The 21,327-nt window shown below is 43.5% G+C and overlaps 1 protein-coding gene across 1 annotated transcript; it reads right to left on the bottom strand.

Annotated features, from left to right (window-relative positions):
- Nucleotides 1-13,074: 13,074 nt before the first annotated feature.
- On the bottom strand, nt 13,075-14,413 carry LOC309549210 (uncharacterized protein; the record flags this gene model as incomplete). The annotated part of the gene is made up of 3 exons (XM_082249325.1): nt 13,075-13,349; nt 13,428-13,562; nt 14,167-14,413. The coding sequence occupies 3 exons, from the start codon at nt 14,411-14,413 to the stop codon at nt 13,075-13,077; spliced, it is 657 nt and encodes a 218-aa protein (XP_082105451.1).
- Between the last annotated feature and the right edge of the window lie 6,914 nt (nt 14,414-21,327).

Here is a 21,327-nt window from a genome sequence, read left to right as displayed (position 1 = left end):
CGTATCCACAGAGGAAGACTTCAATACTTGGTTCGATGGAAGAACTATGGGCCCCAAGACGACACCTGGCTAAACACCTCTGACATACATGCCTCTAGATTAATCCGTAATTTTCATGCGAAGTACCCAGACAAACCAGCTCCAGAGGCCTTCAGGAGCCGGCCTTAAGGGGGGGGTACTGTAATGTTCTGGTACCTTTGGGTACCCTAATTACTCTTTCATAAGTGTATGCGCCCCAACATTCTCTTTTGGTAAGGTGCGCATACACCTTTAAGACTGATGCTGTCATCACTGAGCGCCGGACTGGATGGCTATTTAGATCGCCGGCTCTCACTCACATGTGTTCGTTCAAACTGCTTTGTGCCTTGATGCTAACCTGTCTTGAAGCTCTCATGCTTGCAAGCATACCTTGCTGTTGGAACCACGCTGCGCTGATCCCTGTATCCCGCTACCGGATCATCCGCTCTTGCCGAACCTCTCCTCTGCTACATTGCTATTAGTGACAAGTACCCCACAGGGGAAACCTCTATAACCTTTATACTAAAGCTTACACTATCTAGCTCTGCATACTAAGGACTATTACTACATCTGCATTATCTAAGATTGCTAGCTCTTGAGCCTACTACCACCTGTTCTTGCACTGGGTTGATCTCTCTTGTATGTCCACCTGCTACTCGGTCATCTGCTACCATACATGATTGCTAAACCTATCTGCATCCCATCTGCTACTATCTTACTTTCAAGAACATTTCCTTTCAAGTGTCTGTCATCTACCATCTCTACCCAACCTGTCTCTTCAGCCTATCATCACTGTGTTACTATATACATAAGTCACTCTAGGAAACATCTTATTGAGTGTGTGTATTTACTTGCTGAATTGAGATCATCCACACATGATGAGTCATTGAGAGTTGGGATTGGTGTCTCAGCGTTTCTCTACATGACTACTGAAGTGGAATATTTCTGCAGCTGAAAATCCACATCATACGTAAAACGCAGGAGCGTTACATAGGGGTACAAACAATAGTAATTGGGGCCTAGTGTGGTTTTGTACGTGTGAGATACATACACTTTTTTGATCATATTTTCTATTACGCTATTCAATAAAAACCTTTGGGGATCAATTAAATTGCGGGATAGTCTGTGTTGGTACGTGTGAGATCCACCTTTCCAAGTTTTTGGGGTTCATCTCATACTTCTGAAGATTTGAGGGTGCTGCCTGTTCCAAACTCCTCCTACTCCTCATCCTGCCTTTAGGGGTACAAACAATAGTAATTGGGGCCTAGTGTGGTTCTGTACGTGTGAGATACATACACTTTTTTTGATCATATTTTCTATTCCGCTATTTAATCAAAACCTTTGGGTATAAACAACTAAATTGCGGGATAGTCTGTGTCGGTACGTGTGAGATACACCTTTCCAATTTTTGGGGCGCATCTCATACTGCCGAAGATTTAAGGGTGCTTCAGTCTGCCTCCTGCCTGTTCCGAACTCCTCCTACTCCTCATCCTGCCTTTAGGGTACAAAAAATTGTAATCGGGGCCTAGATTGTGTGAGATACACCGTTTTGTAAAATTTGTCCTATTCCGCTATTCAATATACACCCTGTTTGAGTGTAAAAAATGTAATTGCGGGATAGTCTGTACCGGTACATGTGAGATACACCTTTTTAAATTTGTTTGGCGCATCTCCTTCTACCGCCGAGGATTGCAGGGCGCTTCAGTTTGGCTCCTGTTCCCAACTCCTCCTACTCCTCTTCCTCATCCTGCCTTTAGGGTACAAAAAATTGTAATCGGGGCCTAGTTTGTGTTTGTACGTGTGAGATACACCGTTTTGTAAAATTTGTCCTATTCCGCTATTCAATATACACCCTGTTTGAGTGTAAAAAATTAAATTGCGGAATAGTCTGTATCGGTACATGTGAGATACACCTTTTTAAATTTGTTTGGCGCATCTCCTTCTACCGCTGAGGATTGCAGGGCACTTCAGTTTGGCTCCTGTTCCCAATTCCTCCTACTCCTCTTCCTCATCCTGTCTTTAGGGTACAAAAAATTGTAATTGGGGCCTAGTTTGTGTTTGTATGTGTGAGATACACCGTTTTGTAAAATTTGTCCTATTCCGCTATTCAATATACACCCTGTTTGAGTGTAAAAAATTAAATTGCGGGATAGTCTGTATCGGTACATGTGAGATACACCTTTTTAAATTTGTTTGGCGCATCTCCTTCTACCGCCGAGGATTGCAGGGGGCTTCAGTTTGCCTCCTGTTCCCAACTCCCCCTACTCCTCTTCCTCATCCTGCCTTTAGGGTACAAAAAATTGTAATCGGGGCCTAGTCTGTGTTTGTACGTGTGAGATACACCGTATTATAACATTTTTCCTATTCCGCTATTCAATATACACCCTTTTGGAGTGTAAGAAAATTAAATTACGGCATAGTCTGTATCGGTACGTGTGAGATACACCTTTTAAATTTGTTTGGCGCATCTCCTTCCACCGCCAAGGATTGCAGGGTGCTTCAGTTTGCCTCCTGTTCCCAACTCCTCCTACTCCTCTTCCTCATCCTCCCTTTAGGGTACAAAAAATTTGAATCGGGGCCTAGTCTGTGTTTGTACGTGTGAGATACACCGTTTTTTTATCCTTTTTCCTATTCTGCTATTCAATATACACCCTTTTGGGGTAAAAAACATTAAATTGTGGCATAGTTTGCATATTTGATTGTCAGATACACCCGTGCAATACTGTTGTTGTTTTGTTCCGCTATTCAATAAACACCTTTCTAGGGCAAGATCATAAATTACAGAAATATGAGGAGACCGTCAAATAGGGGCCGTGGCCTGGGTCGTGGTGCTGCTGGTAGAGCTCCTGTTGCAAGGAGAGGACGTGGTCGATCTGTGCCAGCTACACGCACAAGTGAAATACCTTCCACAAGTGTGAGTAGGCGACAGAACCTGCAGCAGTATTTGGTAGGGCATAATGCGCCTCTAGATGTGATGAGGCCTGAAGAAGTACAGGCGATAGTAGATTGGGTTGCTGACAGTGCCTCCAGTTCCTTCACATTGTCTCCCACCCAGTCTACTGCAGAAAGGTCAGAGTTGGCACCTGCAGCCAATGTCCAACCGTCTTTCACCTCACCCCCTTGGAAATCAGGCAAGCAGTCTGAGCCCCAATCCATACAGCAGTCTCTTGTTCTTTTTGAGGACTCTGTCAGCAGAGTTTCCCAGGGCCATCCACCTAGCCCTGCCCCAGAAGTGGAAGAGATTGAGTACAGCGATGCCCAACCACTTATTTCTCAAGATGAGCACATGCAAGGACCATCGCAGCACGTCTCCGATGATGACGAAACGCAGGTGCCAACTGCTGCGGTGTTCAGAATTGTGGAGACCGACAAGGAGGGCAGGGGTGAAGACTGGGTGGAAGATGATGTGGAGGACGATGAGGTCCTCGACCCCACATGGAATGAACGTCTTGCAGGTGACCTGAGTAGTTTGGAGGAAGAGGCGGTGGTCGCACAGAGCCACCAGCACAGCAGAAGAGGGAGCAGGGTGCAGAAGCGGAGCGGCCGTGCCCTAGACACTACGCCTGCTACTGCCCAACGCAGCAAGGGAACGAGCGCACCAAAGTCAGCTCAAAGGAGTTCTCTAGCGTGGAAGTTCTTTAGAAAATGTGCTGATGACAGGACACGAGTGGTTTGCACCCTGTGCAATCAGAGCCTGAAGCGAGGCATAAACCTTCTCAACCTGAGCACAACCTGCATGATCAGGCATCTAAGTGCAAAGCACGAGCTGCAGTGGAGTAGACACCTTCAAAACCAAGAAACGTGGCTCATCCTGCTTCCTCTTCTGCTGCAGTCTCGGCCGCTCCAGCCACATCTGTAGTGATACCGGCACCTGCCACCCCGCAAACAGAGGATCTGTCAGCAACACCACCACCTGGGTCACCAACCATCTCCACAATGTCCCGTGGAAGCGTTCAGCTTTCCATCTCCCAAACACTTGAGAGGAAGAGGAAGTACCCCCCTACCCACCCGCGATCCCTGGCCCTGAATGCCAGTATTTTAAAATTCTTGGCCTTTGAAATGCTGTCATTCCGTCTGGTGGAGACGCACAGTTTTAAAAACCTTATGTTGGTGGCTGTCCCACAGTACGTCGTGCCCAGCCGCCACTACTTTTCCAGGCAAGCCATCCCTTCCCTGCACAACCAAGTGGGGGAAAAAATCAGGTGTGCACTGCGCAATGCCATCTGTGGCAAGGTCCACCTAACTACCGATACGTGGACCAGTAAGCACGGTCAGGGGCGTTATATCTCCCTAACGGCACACTGGGTAAATGCAGTGGCGGATGGGCCTGAGGCGGATAGCAATTTGGCGCATGTCCTTCCACCACCGAGGATTGCAGGGCGCTTCAGTTTGCCTCCTGTTCCTAACTCCTCCTACTCCGCTTCCTCATCCTCTACCGCCTCCTCATCCGGACAGCGTAACACCTTCACCACCAACTTCAGCACGGCCAGGGGTAAACGACAGCAGGCAGTTTTAAAACTTGCCTGTTTGGGGGACAAACCACACACCGCGCAGGAGTTGTGGAGGAGCATGGAACAGCAGACAAATGAGTGGTTGCTGCCAGCGAGCCTCAAGCCCGGCCTGGTGGTGTGCGATAACAGGCGAAATCTCATAGCAGCTCTGGGCCTAGCCGGTTTGACGCACATCCCTTGCCTGGCACATGTGCTGAATTTGGTGGTGCAGAGGTTCCTTAAAAACTACCCTGATATGTCAGAGCTGCTGCAGAAAGTGCGGGCCGTCTGTGCGCACTTTCGGCGTTCTCACCCTGCTGCTGCTGCTCGCCTGTCAGCGCTGCAGCGTAACTTCGGCCTTCCCGCTCACCGCCTCATATGTGACGTGCCCACAAGGTGGAACTCCACCTTGCACATGCTGCAAAGACTGTGCGAGCAGCAGCAGGCCATAGTGGAGTTTCAGCTGCAGCACGCACGCGTGAGTCGCTCTGCGGAACAGCACCACTTCACCACCAATAACTGGGCCTCCATGCGAGACCTGTGTGCCTTGTTGCGCTGTTTTGAGTACTCCACCAACATGGCCAGTGCCGATGACGCCGTTGTCAGCTTAACTATCCCACTTCTATGCCTCCTTGAAAAAACAATTCGGGCGATGATGGAAGAGGATGTGGCACAGGATGAGGAGGAGGAGGAGGAGGAGGATGAAGAGGTAACATTTCCAAGGCTTTCAGGGCAGTCATTCGCAAGGGGCTCCGAGGGTGGGTTCCTGCACACACAAACGCCAGGGACACAATTGTCCAGCAGGGGCACAGTTCTGGAGGATGAGGAGGATGAGGAGGAGGAGCTGGAGGAGGAGATGGAAGCATGTTCACAGCAGGGTGGCACCCAGGCCAGCTCATGGCCATCACTGGTGCGTGGCTGGGGGGATTCAGAGGACACAGACGATACACCTCCCACAGAGGACAGCCTTTCGTTGCCTCTGGGCAGCCTGGCACACATGAGCGATTACATGCTGCAGTGTCTCCACAATGACCGCCGAGTTGCCCACATTCTAACTTGTGCTGATTACTGGGTGGCCACGCTGCTGGATCCCCGTTACAAGGACAACGTACCGTCCTTAATTCACTCACTGGAGCGCGATCGCAAGATGCGCGAGTACAAGCGCACGCTGGTAGATGCGATGCTGCTGGCATTCCCACCTGACAGCGGGGCCACAGTGGAAGCACAAGGCAGAGGAGGAGGAGGAGGAGGAGGAAGAGGTCGCCAACGCAACCAGGGCACCGCCAGCACCTCAGAAGGCAGGGTTAGCATGGCCGAAATGTGGAAAAGCTTTGTCAGCACGCCACAACAAACAGCAGCACCAGCAGCTCATATGGAACGTCTTAGCAGGAGGCAGCATTTCACCAACATGGTGGAGCAGTATGTGTGCACACGCCTAGACATACTGAATGAGGGGTCTGCCCCCTTCAACTTCTGGGTCTCCAAGTTGGGCACATGGCCTGAGCTTGCCCTTTACGCCTTGGAGGTGCTGGCGTGCCCTGCAGCCAGTGTATTATCTGAACGGGTATTTAGCATGGCTGGGGGCGTTATCACAGACAAGCGCAGCCGCCTGTCCAGAGACAATGTGGACAAGCTCACGTTCATTAAAATAAACCAGGCATGGATCCCACGGGACTTTTCCGTACCTTGTGCAGAATAGCGATGGATACCGACCTTACCCAGCCATTGTTGCATTTTTGCTCTTTCTCACTCTTTTGGGGTGTACCCTCATTTAAAATTTGTGAAAAGAAGCAGTGTTGGCTACCTCGTCCTCCTCCTCCACCGCCGCTTCCACCTACACCGCCCATAGGTGTGCGCAGCCTATTGCATTAGGGTGTGCACCCCAAAGTTGAAATACACATGCATGTGTTTGCCTACATGTACATGGCCCCGATACATTACTCTCCCTGCTGGCAAAGTGAAATAGAGCAGAGCAGGTCCGAGGGAGATCTTTCCCATCTCCTCACTGGCAAACAGAGCGATAATGCTATGTGCCCTAGGTGATTAGGGTGTGCCCAGGCACATCCGGCACACCCTGTGCGCACGCCTATGAGACCGCCACATCAACCACCACCTCAACCTCCCTCCTACTCCATATGAGCCTCGTCCTTCAGAGATGAAGAACATTGTTTTATTTTTCTGTTTTTTTTTTGTTGTTTTAAGTTATTTCCCTATCCACATTTGTTTGCAGAGCACTTGCCATGCTCTTAACAATGTTTTGCTGCCATTTGCAGCACTCTAGCCCTTTCCATTGGTGTTTTAGAGCCATTTTAGTGCCTGAAAGTTCGGGTCCCCATTGACTTCAATGGGGTTCGGTGTCCGGGAAAAGTTCGGCAAAAGTCCGCGATCTTTTCATGTGATAACACTGAAGAAATTACACTTTGCTACAATGTAAAGTAGTACGTTTACAGCTTGTTTAACAGTGTAATTTTGCTGTCCCCTCAAAATAACTCAGCACACAGCCATTAATGTTTAAACCGCTGGCAACAAAAGTGAGACACCCCTAAGTGAAAATGTCCAAATTGGACCCAGTTAGCCATTTTTCCTCCCCAGCGTCATGTGACTTGTTAGTGTTACAAGGTCTCAGGTGTGAATGGGGAGCATTTGATGTTAACGCTCTCACTCTCTCATACTGGTCACTGGAAGTTCAACATGGCACCTTGTGACAAAGAACTCCCTGAGGATCTGAAAAAAATAATTGTTTCTCTACATAAAGATGGCCTAGGCCATAAGAAGATTGCTAAGACTCTGCTAAGACCTTGAAACTGAGCTGCACCATGGTGGCTAAGACCCTACAGGGGTTTAACAGGACAGGTTCCACTCGGAACAAGCCTCACCATGGTCGACCAAAGAAGTTGAGTGCACTTGCTCAGCATTACATTCAGAGGTTGTCTTTGGGAAATAGACGTATGAGTGCTGGCAGCATTGCTGCAGAGGTTGAAGGGGTGGGGGATCAGCCTGTCAGTGCTTAGACCATGCATCGCACACTGCATCAAATTGCTCTGCAGAAGGAAGCCTCTTCTAAAGATGATGCACAAAAAGCCTGCAAACAGTTTGCTGAAGACAGGCAGACTAAGGACATGGATTACTGGAACCATGCCCTGTGGTCTGATGAGATCAAGATAAATGTATTTGGTTCAGATGGTGTCAAGCGTGTGTGGCGGCAACCAGGTTAGGAGTACAAAGACAAGCGTGTCTTGCCTACAGTCAAGCATGGTGGTGTCATGGCCTGGGGCTGCATGAGTGCTGCTGGCACTGGGGAGCTACAGTTCATTGAGGGAATCATGAATGCCAACATGTACTATGACATACTGAAGTAGAGCATGATCCCCCCCCCCCTTTAGAGACTGGGCAGCAGGGCAGCATTCCAACATTATAACGACCACAAAAACACCTCCAAAACTACCTTGCTAAAGAAGCTGACGGTAAAGGTCCCTAAGACTACATAATAATGACTGATTTGGGTTATTTTCACCCAAAAATGTAGCAGAATAGATTTTGGACCACATTTATGAGGAATGATTATTTATTTAAAATGTTTTTCTTAATATAGCAAAAGATAAAAAAAAATCTAGTGATGATTAACCACTTGCCGACCGCCGCAAGTACATATATTGCGGCGGTCAGCCCCCCCTGGGCAAAGTGACCTATCAGTACGTCACTCGCCCGTGAGCCAATAGGGGGCGAGCGCGCACCGCCAGAGGCACGCTCCCGCCCCGGCTCGTTCACTTTTCGGTCACTCACGATCTCCCGCTGGAGAGGGAGAAAGGCAGACGGCTAATGTAAACAAAGCCGCCTGTCATTCTCCCTGGTGTAACTGCAGGGATCATACGATCCTGTTATGTAGGATCGTATGTCTCTGTGGTTACATAAAAAGCCACGCCCCTTGACAGTTAGAAACACACCCCTAGGGACACACTAAACCCCTGGATGTCTAATAAAGTTAACCCCTTCCCTGCCTGTGTCATTTTTACAGTAACAGTGCATATGTATAGCACTGATTACTGTAGTAATGTCACTGGTACCCCCAAAAGTGTCAAAAATGTCAGTCAAGGGTCCGATCTGTCCTCCGCAAAGTCGCAGTCCCGCAAAAAAAATTGCAGATCCCCGCCATTACTAGTTAAAAAAAAAAACAATACAAATGACATAAATCTTTCCCTTAGTTAGTAAATGCAATAACTTTTGTGCAAACCAATCAAAATACGCTTATTGCAATTTTTTTCACCAAAAATATGTAGCAGAAAACAAATTGGCCTAAAATGTTAAAAAAAATTCTATTTTTACATTTTTTGGGGGGGATTTTATATAAAAAAATTTGAAAAATATTGTTATTTTTTCAAAATTGTCGCTCTTTTTTTGTTTGTAGCGCAAAAAGTAAAAATCAAACAGGTGATCAAATACCACCAAAGGAAAGCTCTGTTTGTGGGGAAAAAAGGACATCAATTTCATTTGGGTACAGCGTCAAATGACGGGCAATTGCCCGTTAAACTCACGCAGTGCTGAATCGCAAAATAGGCCCTGATCTTTGAGCAGCCAAATCCTCCGGGGCTTAAGTGGTTAATTACCAACAAAAGAAAGCTCTATATGTCTCAAACTATGATATAGCATTCATTTTGGTGCAAAAAATGATCTGGACTGAAAGGGGTTGAAATGGTAATATGTAATGTATGGCCCCCTTAATATGAATAAGTCAATTTATATGTTCAGTTGATCAGAGGAAAAAACTGTACATATGTAGGCAAGGCTGTCTTTCATTAGTGCCATGCTACATTATCACAGCATTACACAATTTGCTCTGAAGGTAAACTAAGTAGAAGCTGTGAAGAACTTTCATAATGGCATGTAAACAGGCAATCAGATGCATTGTAACATTTAATCTCCAACAGAGCTCGTTTAACCTTCAAAAGCCCTCCAGTTACATAAAAGCAATGGACCACCATCTCCATATAATTGGACTTTAACCCCATGCTATTAATTGATTTCCTCCCTGATTACACTGTATCATACTTCTGTCTGATAAATAGGGCTATCAAAGTCTATGACTATGAAAAAGAGGTTTCATACACAATAGATTATATAATGCTTAAATATTTAGCTTCTATGAGATAACAATTAAATTTTATGTTGATAAAAAGTAGGATGAAGAGTATAATAATGTTTATATGGTATAGTTGTTGTTTTATCGATATCTGATATTAATACCAAAGAAAGCACACAAATGTAACCCATCTGTATACATAGCAACAGCAAATTCATGTATATCTAAACCCAAAAACAGAAAAGTAAAATACTGCTTACCAGCTTTTATTCAGGCTAAGTACATTTTCTGCAATTACAGAAAAATACCTGCAAATTTTTATAGAAATCCAGCTTCCTTGTAACACCTAGTTTACTGAAATGACATCTCTAACCATATTACCAGCTCTCCAAGCTATATTCTGCAACCTATGCAATAACTCCTCCCTATGTAATGGGGAATAGGAGAATCTGTAGTCAGGAAAGTAGCATAGGGTGACAACACTGCTCCTCCATACATGTAGTGTGTGAATGTTGTCCCTCTAGGCAGGATTACTAGTTAGATGAGGCTTTAAAAAGAAAACAGATGTAGCCATCTCTAAGGACTGGTAGGATTGCAATATATAGACTTTCTGTTCTCTAGTTTAGATATGATCTTTATCTGTGGGGCTACATTTTTGCATACCTGCACAGTGCCCTCCCAGCAAAAAGAAAGAGCTCTCACCAAGAACCCTGGTTCCAAATTAACAACCCAGTTCCAGAAAAGAAAGAAAAAAGAAAGAAAAAAAAGAAAGAAAGAAAAAAAAAACAGAAAGATAGAAAGAAGGAAGGAAGGAAGAAAGAAAGAAAGAAAATAAGAGAGAAAGAAAAAAGAAAAAGAAAGAAAAAAGAGAAAAAAAAGAAAGGAAAAAAGAAAGAAAAAAGAGAAAAAAAAGAGAGAAAAAGAAAAAAAAGAGAGAGAAAAAAAAGAGAAAGAAAAAGAAAAAAAGACAACAAAAAGAAAAAAGAAAAGAAAGAAAAATAGAAAACAGAAAAAGAGAAAAAGAAAGAAAAAATGAAAGATTAACTAGATCAGGGTTTGATCTAGATCAGTGTCATGGTTAGAGTTAGGGTCAAGGTTTGGGTCAAAGTTCAGAATCAAAGGTCGGTTCGAAGTTCTGGATCAGTGTAATTTAGGTTGAATTAACCACTTGACTTCCAGAAGATCCCCCCCACTCGTTCATGACCAGGCCATCTTTTGCGATACAACACTGCATTACTTGAACTGACAACTGCGCAGTAGTATGATGCTGTACCTAAACAAAATGTATTTACTTTTTTCCCCACTAATGCCTCGTTTCCACTGAGCGGAACGGTTCGGATCGGGACAGATCGGCAGGCTGATAATGGTCCGGTCTATTCAGTTGAGCGTTTCCACTGGAAGTCGGACCTCTAGGGTCCATGCGGGGCGTACACCAAATGCCTAGCGTTGCGGCGTGGCGTCACACTAGTGCGACAACAGACGTGACGCTACAACAACAACAACAACAATGGAGGTCATCCAGCAGCTCGTCTTTGCTCTACTTGGCTTTTGGTTCTTAGTAATCAAAATACATGCCACACAGTGTGAGAGAAGGTTACGAGCGGCAAAGCGAAACACAGCAGAAAAGAGAAGAAAACTTTTGGCTTGGGTCTTGAGTCAGGAGGAGAAGTACACCTTTGTGCGGCAAAGACAAAGACGGCAGCGTTATAGGGTAAGCAACATTATGCCAATTGTCATTTATTTCTACCCGTATTAAAAAGTAAAATAATACAGAATATGACAAAATCTAATATAAGATGGGAAGGATATACAGTACATATGTACTTAACAACATTCATGTTGCACACGTATGTAAACATGCACATTTGAAGTATTAAATCAAATGCATAACAAATCATTAGTAGTATAATGAGTATTTATGTATAAGGTGTAATACTTCAAATGTGCATGTTTACATACGTGTGCAACATGTATGTTGTTGAATACATAATGTACTGTATATCCTTCCCATCTTATATTAGATCTTTGCAGACTCTGTATTTTTTTATTTATGTATAAGGTGTAATACTTGCAATGTGTACTCATTGCTCACTTTTATACATGATGCTATCTGACCTTGTAAAATATAGTATGTTGTATTAATATGTTTTTATTATTTGTGATATGGTAACATCTGCGTTTTCTTCTTTTAAAGATGCTTCTCCTTTTGTCAAAGCAGCGCCGCCGACCAGTCATTTGGGCTCTCCCCCGTGCCAATGAGTGGTGGGATGTGACCGTCCCAAGATTCACACACACACAGTGGGTGCACAATTTCCGAATGTCAGAGGAAACCTTTTCATACCTTTGTGCAAGGCTACGTCCAGCGATGGAGAAGCAAAGCACAAACTTCCGAGCCAGTTTGCCAGTGAGGAAAAGAGTAGCCATTGCACTGTGGAAGCTGGCTACCAACAGTGAATACAGAAGTATAGGTCATCTTTTTGGTGTCAGTAAATCATCAGTGTGCCGTTGTGTGCAGGACTTCTGTAAGGCTGTCTGCACATTGCTAGCTCCTGAAATTGTTCATTTTCCAGACAGGGAAAAGCTTAAAGACATGGCTGAGTACTTTGAAAACAGGTGGGGTCTTCCACAGTGTGTTGGTGCTATTGATGGGTCACACATGCCAATAATAGCACCACAAGAATACCACACTGACTACTTCAACAGAAAGGGCTGGCATTCCATCATCCTCCAGGGAGTGGTGGATGGAAAAGGACTATTCTGGAGTGTGAATGTTGGAAAACCTGGGAGTTTGCATGATGCTCGGGTTCTACGATTGTCCACATTTTGGGATTGGGTTGGGCAGGGAGGGCTGTACCCTCTTTCCACTAAGAACATTTGGGGGGTGAATGTTGGCTATTATGTGCTCGGGGACTCTGCCTACCCTTTACAAAATTGGCTCCTGAAACCATTTCCTGACAATGGCCGCCTGACACCAGAACAACAAACCTACAACAAGAAAACATCCAGGGCACGGGTCGTAGTTGAAAATGCTTTTGGAAGACTTAAAGGTAGGTGGCGGTGTCTTATGAAGAGGAATGACAGTGACATTCAACTTGTCAAATCCATGGTGCTTACTTGCTGTGCTCTTCACAATCTTTGTGAAAGTCATGGAGAAGACTTCCACCAGGATTGGAATACGTCTGCAGAAGAGCCAGTAAGGGTAATAGCACAGGATATTGAAGATGAGTGCAATGAAATACGTCAGGCTCTGATGCGTCACCTCAACACCTAATTTTTTACCATGATTGTTTTAAAGTTTTAATAAAGTTTTACATTAATGAATCAGACACACCCAAAGTCTCTTATAAAATCTCTTTTATTCAGCAACAAAAATATTCTTTCTATATTTTCTTACAAGTAAGAATTCAAAAAAATAAAACATTTTTACAAAACAAAACTGAAAAATTACCAAAAAACAAAGGGTACAGGTTCTGTGCTGGCTGACAGGCACTATTGCCTTGGCGGTGGCCTGGGATCACGACTGGCTCCCAGCACTTGAACAAGCTGCCCTAGGACACCAAGGAAGGCCTGGTTGAAGGTAGACAACTGCTCCATCTGCTGCCGGGCAATCTCAGCCTCCTGGCGCATAGCTTCCTGGGCATCCTGACGCAGTGCCTGAAACCACCGCTCAGAAAGGGTCTCCATCCTTTCCTGTTGTCTTTCCTCTACTGCCCTCATATCATCAATAACTGTGCGCAGATCCAGCTGCAACCGTCTCCTTTCACCTGGAATATACAAAATACCAGAATATTGATTTAAGAAAATGCACAATTATAACTTTCACTCTGATCATAATGTCTTACCTGTGTGACGTGGTGCATTTGGCGTACTCTGTGGTAGGCTTGGTGTTGACACAATCGTACTGGTGCTGCTGAAAGATGTCGATGGACCATCGTCTGAAAAGTTAGAGGTATCATTGGAGAGTCCATCCACAGTATCTGAAAATGCACATATCAAGGGTTTTATACACAAACGAGAAGAAGACACAGTGTACTATCTTATGGCAGTTATCATCAGGTAGTAAACAATTGGATGCAGAGTGGGTAAAAAAATGAGATGCCTATACTCTTCTGTCCAGGTATTTAAATAAAAAATAATGGAACTATATCAGTTTAAAGGCTAAGGTACAATGAGAGCATCAGAAATCTCCATTATCTTTTCTACAGTTGTCTTTTTTCTCAAAAATAGGGGCTGGTTTATACAGACAGTACATTTCCCTATCCATTCTGAGATTAACTTTACTTGGTTAAAGTGCACTGTGGCTGCTTGAAATCATGCATGATAGCCTTTAATAGTATTTTTATGCATATTCAGCCCCCATTGATATTATCAAGCCCATACTAATTAAGCAAAACACCAGTCACGCATTTTTCATTAATTATACAAAACAGTGCAGCGCTACTCCCTACCATTTTCTTTCAGTCCACTGCACAAATACAATTACATTTTTGGTGCAGAGTTAATGGTTTTGTGCAGTTATTTTTTTTTAAATGGTTAGCATAGGGAAAGCCAATGCCAAGCAGGAAAAAAAATAAAACTTACCAACAGGATCTATCATGGATTCGAGAAGTGCAGATGCAGATGAAGATGCAGAGTCCAGACCTCCTTCCCTGCCTTGGTTTGCTGGCCTATGCCCGTAAATGGCGTCCATGGCATCGTACCACTTCCAAGTACTTCGACTGTTTCCACTACAGCTGTTGGCATCCTTAATTTTTTTATATTGGCCTTTAAGCTTCTTAAGCTTTGCCCTACACTGACCCGACGTCCGTTCAAATCCCTCGGCTGCCATCCGCTGGGAAATATCTTTATACACCTTTTCATTACTCACTGATCCATCAAGCTCACTCTGAATAACACTGTCCGCAATTATAGTAAGGAAAGTGGATAGTTCCTGAGTTGACCAGACCCTGCTGTTATTTGCAGGCATCCTTCTCCTATATCTGGACTGAGCTGCGCTTCCGTTTGACGACAGCAGTGATGTTTTCCTGTCCTCCAATCAGTGGAATGTATCGTGTGACACCAGTAGCTCCGCCCTAACCGTACCGTACCATTTCCTATGGCCCTACATCTGAAGGAGGACCACGAATGGTGCGGTTTGGTTCGGTTGTATGGGCCACTTTCATAATGGAAACACCAAAAATAGCGTACCGTACCGAACCGATCCGAACCGTTCCGCTCAGTGGAAACGAGGCATAACAGAGCTTTTCTTTTGGTGGTATTTGTTCACCCCTGCTTTTTTTTTTTGTGCTATAAACAAAAAATAAAAGGCTGACAATTTTGAAAAAAAAAAAATATTTTTTTGCTTACAAAAATACAAAATGTATCCAATAAAAAAATGTAAAAATCAAGTTTCTTCATCAGTTTAGGCCAATGTGTATTCTGCCACATACTTTTGGTAAAAAAAAATCCCAATAATCGTATATTAATTGGTTTGCCCAAAAGTTATAGCGTCTACAAACTATGTGATATTTTTATAAACTTTTTTTTTTTTTTACTGGTACTGGCAGCAATCAGCAGCTTATAGCAAGACACTAACTGACACTTTTGACATTTTTTTGGGGACCAGTAACACTAATACAGTGATCAGTGCTAAAAATTATGTGTAGCACCCTACAGGTAGGTGCTAGGCAAATGTATAGTGGTCCTTGTCTGCCTAACAGCAGGGCCATGATTTCTTTTGCTAGGGTGTCAAGGCTTCCAGATGTGCCTGCTGAGAGGGGAGTCTTCCCACTGGTCCCTGTGAGAGGCTTCTCATAGGGCGGTGGAGGAAACCCAATCAGGGGACACATTCAGGCTTGTAAATACCCCAGAAGGCATATTATGCCACAAGGGATCCTGGGAGTGGGTATACGTTTATGGGAAGTGCGTGTCTGGGTGTCTTTGGCAGGAGCAGAGTCCCAGGAGGGAGAGAATGGCTGTCTCTCCTCCTGTCTGAGGAAGCAGATATCTTGGGGTGTCATCTGAGAATCCAGAGAGTGCTGAGTTGAGCTGAGGGGATCCTGTGTGCCAAGAGCCAGCGGAGAACGAGAGGGGTCCAGTCCCAGGAAAGCCTACACAGGTCGTGAGTACTGAGGATTGCCCCTGGGGGTCTGCCTGAAGTGTTAGAGGAGACAACTCCGGAAGAGGTTCTGGGATCCAGTGTCAGCTAGCTGTAAAGGGGGTACCCAGGTTGAGGACTCTGAAGTGACAGAGGGGGGGTACATAGTCAGTTTACCCTGAAGAGCTAAAAGTGTAAAGGGGCGCCTGCAGTTTGGGCCCTGAATTGTACAGAGTATCAGTTGAGAGTTGCAGCCATACAGGAATTCACAACAAGCTATCTCAAGCCAGTGCAAGGCTGGAGGGAGTAGTCAGTGACCTTGCAGTGCAGCAGTGTCAGTAGTTCAATATTCCACAGTCCTGAGTCTTCTGGACTTAGAGTTGAGGATTCAGCACTTCTTTCAAATTACAGTGTGTTTCTAAGCGTCAATGAGCGATGGCTAGCATCAGCTGGCCTCAAGGCAGCGTTAACAGACAATTTTCTGGATAAAGTCCCAAGTTGTACTTAGTTGAGCCTAAAGGAGTATCCCACTCATTCCCTTCTCCCATCCCCTTAATTACAATAAAACAACAAAACAAAAATGTCGGAGTTGTCAATGTCTCAGTTCTCACACCCAGGGCCGCAGCTGACATGAGCTGGACAAGGTAACCGGTAACGATGGCAGACCCACATCAGGCTCAATGCCTGGAAAACCTGCTACATATGCAGTATCAATGTACTCATGACTTTGGTTAGGAAGATGTTAACAGCAGGGGCGATCAAAGGTATAAATGTGTGCCTGACTAGTGCTTTACTACTGTGGGAGAGGTGCTTGTACTATAAGAGGGCATAGATATGTGCCCCTGATTAGCAGAGTCGCAGGATCCATGCCTCCTGTCCTGTGGTGACAGAACAGTGATCTGGTGCGTGCCCCAGACTCAGAAGTGCAGGATCCCGAACTAGGTATGTGATCATGCACAGGAGACCCACCTTGCTGCTGTATATATACAGTATACGGTCAGCAAGTGGTTAAAAAAACAGTATTTTTTTCAAGTGTTAGGGTCAGTGTGTTTTAGGTAGAATAAAAAAGCAAAATGCACATGTGACGTCAGAAGGGGCGGTGCCACCAGGTGATGTAACCGTATGTCCCCACCCCTTTCCTATAAAAAAGCTGTTATGGCTCAGGCAGCTCATTAGCCGGGAGGTGTGTGAAGAGGCGGGTGCAGCGGGCGATGTGATAGATGATGGATTTACATCGGGAGACACTTTTTTGTTTTTATTTTTTAACATTGGACTTGTCAAAAACTGGCATTTGTGTTTATTTTTTTAACACTTTTTTGGTGAATGGGTAGGGGTAGGATGTATCCGATATCCATTCACATAGGGGGGGATCGGGATTTGGGGGCCCCCTTGTTAAAGGGGGGTTTCCAGATTCTGATAAGCCCCCCACCCGCAGACCTCGATGACCACAGCCCAGGGTTGTCCGGAAGAGGCCCTTGTCCCCATAAACATGGGGACAAGGTGCTTTGGGGGCACCCCAAAGCACCCTCCCCATGTTGAGGACAAGCATCTTGGTATGGTTCAGGAGGGGGGTGCTTGCTCGTTCCCTCCCCTCCCCATCCTGGCCAGCCAGGCTGCTTGCTCAGATGAGGGTCTGGTATGGATTTTGAGGGGGGACCCGCAGCCGTTTTATTCATTTTTTTTATCTTTGTTGCCAGGAGCCGACAATACATTACAGCCGTGAGCAAGTTTAGATTACATTTTTTCCTTTAGAAATGTCAGTATTGCTGCAACAGGCTACATACATTGAACAAATGTGCCACTTTACAGGCACATTAAGGGGACCCCCTAGGCATGATAGTTAAAGGAATTTTTCATTTTTATTGTTTCACTTTAAGCATTATTAAAATCACTGCTTCTGTAAAAACGATTGTTTTAAAAAAAAATCTTTTGCATCGATTCATGTCCCCCAGGGCAGTGCCCGGACCCCCATACACTTTTTATGGCAATACCTTGCATATAAGCCTTTAAAATGAGGACTTTTGATTTTTCATGTTCGTGTCCCATAGACTTTAATAGAGTTTGCATGTTTGCTAGAACTTTTTCCCTGTACGAGATGTTCTGGTGCAAACCGAACAGGGGGGTATTCAGCAGTCAGCACATCACTAATCAGGTGGAGGAGAATTTATTTTGGCTTGTTCTTTAACCACCTTAGCGGTAATCCCGAGCTTGACTCGGGGTTGATTTTTCATTGCAGGATCGGTAACCCCGAGTCACGCTCGGGGTGGATTGCAGAGAGCGCAGCGGAGCTTCTCTTACCTTATCCTGGCGATCCAGCGATGATCTCTCATTGCTGCGACCGCCAGCCGAGAGTCCCGCCGCTCCTCCGTCCCTCCGTCAGTACGATCACTTCCTAGTTCCGTTCCCTGCAGCAGCAATGCTGCATGGGAGCGGAACTAGGGAGGGAAATTCAAAAAAAAAAAAAAAAAAACGTTGCACAAAACATACTTTATATTATATTATATATATATATATATATATATATATATATATATATATATATATATATATATATATATATATATGCATATATATATATATATATATATATATATATATATATATATATATATATATGCATATATATATATGCATATATATATATATATACACCGGTATATATATATATATATATATGCGTATATATATATATATATATATATATATATATATATATATATGCATATATATATATATATATATATATATGTATATATATATATTTATATATATATATATATATATATATATATATATATATATATATATATATATATATATGCATATATATATATATATATATATATATATATATATATATATATATATATATAATATTCACACACACACATATATATATATATATATATATATATATATAAAATGATATTATTGATTCAATTATAATTCATGCGTTATATATTATGTATATATATATATATGTGTGTGTATATATATATATATATATATACACACACACACACACATATATCTATATATAATATATAATGCATGAATTATAATCTAATCAATAATATAATTTTATTATATATATTATATATTAAATAATAAAATAATATTATTGATTCGATTATAATTCATGCGTTTGTGTTTCAAATTTATCACATCTGGGATGTCTACTAGAGTCTTGTTTTGGTCAGATTTAAGTCAGTAATTACTAAGAATTGTAGGACTATAATACATAACGCCAAATTTCCATGAAAAGAATTGTACCGCTTTTGGTATGTAATTCCAGACATAATCATACCGCCAGGGAGGTTAATGGTAAGTTATGGTAATAGCAAGAAATATACAGCTAAATTTTAAAACGTTGTTTGCTCTTTCTATTTTGTACATGTTTTTCTTTGATAATAAAAAAAATAGGAGATGACCATTGCCATTTACCACATCAAAGTCCATTTAAAGTCCAATTTATCCTAAAAAAAAGGCATAATTCACCTGGATACACTAAGTATTGGGAGGATATGTTCGGTTTTACTAACACATGTCAAAGTTGCAAAACTATGTTCAGCCATTGGGTTTTGTTTACCTTTGTTATGAAGGGGTTAATAACTCTGTACAGAAACATTTCCTTACCCTTAACCCTTTTGCTGCTGGGTCCAGCCGTGCATTTTTTACCTCAGGTGGCCAGAGCAATTTTGCCATTTTTTAACTTTTTTGCTATTTTTATCTACAGCTTTAGAGGACAAAAAAATCAATGCATACTCAGAGGAAAGACAGGGTTACCAGATATATTCTATACATTATCAAAGCTCTGAAAAAAAGCATTGTGTGAATGTGTGTATTTTATTTGAAGATGGCAAAGGAGAGATTCTTGACTGAAGAGACACTTTAAAGTCTATGTAAAGCCAAAAAAAGTTTCTCATACTTACACCTTGTGCCCCTTTCACACTGGAAGGACTGTTTTGATGAGGAGGTGATCTGCCAGCTAAACTCCTACTGATCAGAGCAGAGAGTGAGGAGGACAGGTCCATGTCTGCTCACTTTCTGCAGAGACTCCAGACTCTGCTGAGGGTTTACACCAGACTGCCCGATGATCTGATCAGCCTAGACGGAGGAGGATGGATGCCCTTTCGTTTTTTTAGCAGACAAGATCTGATTGGAGGTAGGCAGGTGTAAAAGGACACAAGTCCATTTACACCTGCCAGTCCATAGAGGTAATTAGACTGTCCAAACAGGTTTGAGGGGAAAACTGATAGGCAGATCTGATCAGAACCTTCATGTGAAAGGGATTAAAGGGATTGTAAAATCATTGTATGCATTAAGATAAAATACCTTCTGTGTGCAGCAGCTCCCCTCAGCCCACCTAGAACTTACCTGAGCCCCATCTCTATCCAGTGATGTCCATGAGTGCCTCAGGCATCTGGGACTCTCTCTCCTAAATGGCTGAGTCACAGCAGCAGTGCCATTGGCTCCGGCTGCTGTCAATCCAACTTAGTTAGCCATTCAGGAGAGAGGGGGTGGGGCAAAAAAGCAACTCTGTGTCTGAATGGATACAGGAGGCTGCAGCTCGGCTCAGGTGCCCCCATAGCAAGCTGCTTGCTGTGGGGGCACCCAAAGGAAGGGAGGGGCCAGGAGCTCCAGCTGGGGACCTGAGAAGAGGAGGATAGGGGCTGCACTGTGCAAAACCACTTCACAGAGCAGGTAAGTATAACATGTTTGTTGTTTCAATAGAAAAAAAAAACAAGACTTTACATCTTTATCACTTTAAGCTAATAAAACTTGAAGCTAGTTTCACACCAATGCATTATGGCAATTCAAAATCTGCAGTGCGGTGAGTTGCATTGCTATTAATTTTGAATGGCACCTCAACAAATCCTGCCAGAGTCATTGTGCGCTGCCTTGAAAAAAAAAGGTTCATGTCTGATTTTACATCCATTGTGGTGTGCTAGCATGCCATTTAAAATTAAAGAGTTGCCTTAAACACAATGCATGCTAAAGCACAAAATAACGCACATTAACCACTTCAGATCCAGAAGGTTTTACCCCCGTTCATGGCCAGGCCATTTTTTGTGATATGGTGCTGAGTTACTTAAACTGACAATTGCGCAGTCGTGCTTTACCAAAATAAAATGCAAGTTTTTTCCCCACAAATAGAGCTTTCTGCTATAAAACGTATCCAAAAAAAATGTAAAAAATGTAATGTCTTCATAAGTTTAGGCCACTATGTATTCTGCTAAATATTTTGGATAAAAAATCCCAATAAGCGTAAATTGATTGCTTTGCGCAAAAGTTATTGCGTCTACAAACTATGGGATATTTTTATGGACTTTTATAATTAATTGTTTTTTTACTAGTAATGGTGGCGATCAGCGACTTATTGCGAGACTGCAATATTGGGGCATGCAAATCGGACACTAAGTGACACTTTTGACACTTTTTTGGGAACAGTGACACTAATACAGTATTCAGTGCTAAAAATATGCACTGTCACTGTACTATTAAAACTAGCTTGGAAGGTGTTAACATCAGGGGCAATGAAAGGGTTAAATGTGTGCCTAAAATGTACTTGGTTACTGTGTGGGAGGTGCTTGTATGAGAAGGAAGAGGGCCGTGTTCCTGCTTTGCAGAAACACAGGATCACTACCTTCCATGCTGACAGAACC

The sequence above is a fragment of the Pelophylax lessonae genome (genome assembly GCF_965119305.1).
Source record: "Pelophylax lessonae genome assembly, chromosome: 1".
Classification (NCBI taxonomy): Eukaryota; Metazoa; Chordata; class Amphibia; order Anura; family Ranidae; genus Pelophylax; species Pelophylax lessonae.
Note: the sequence above shows the minus strand (reverse complement) of the source record. Positions and strands in the feature narration are given on the sequence as shown.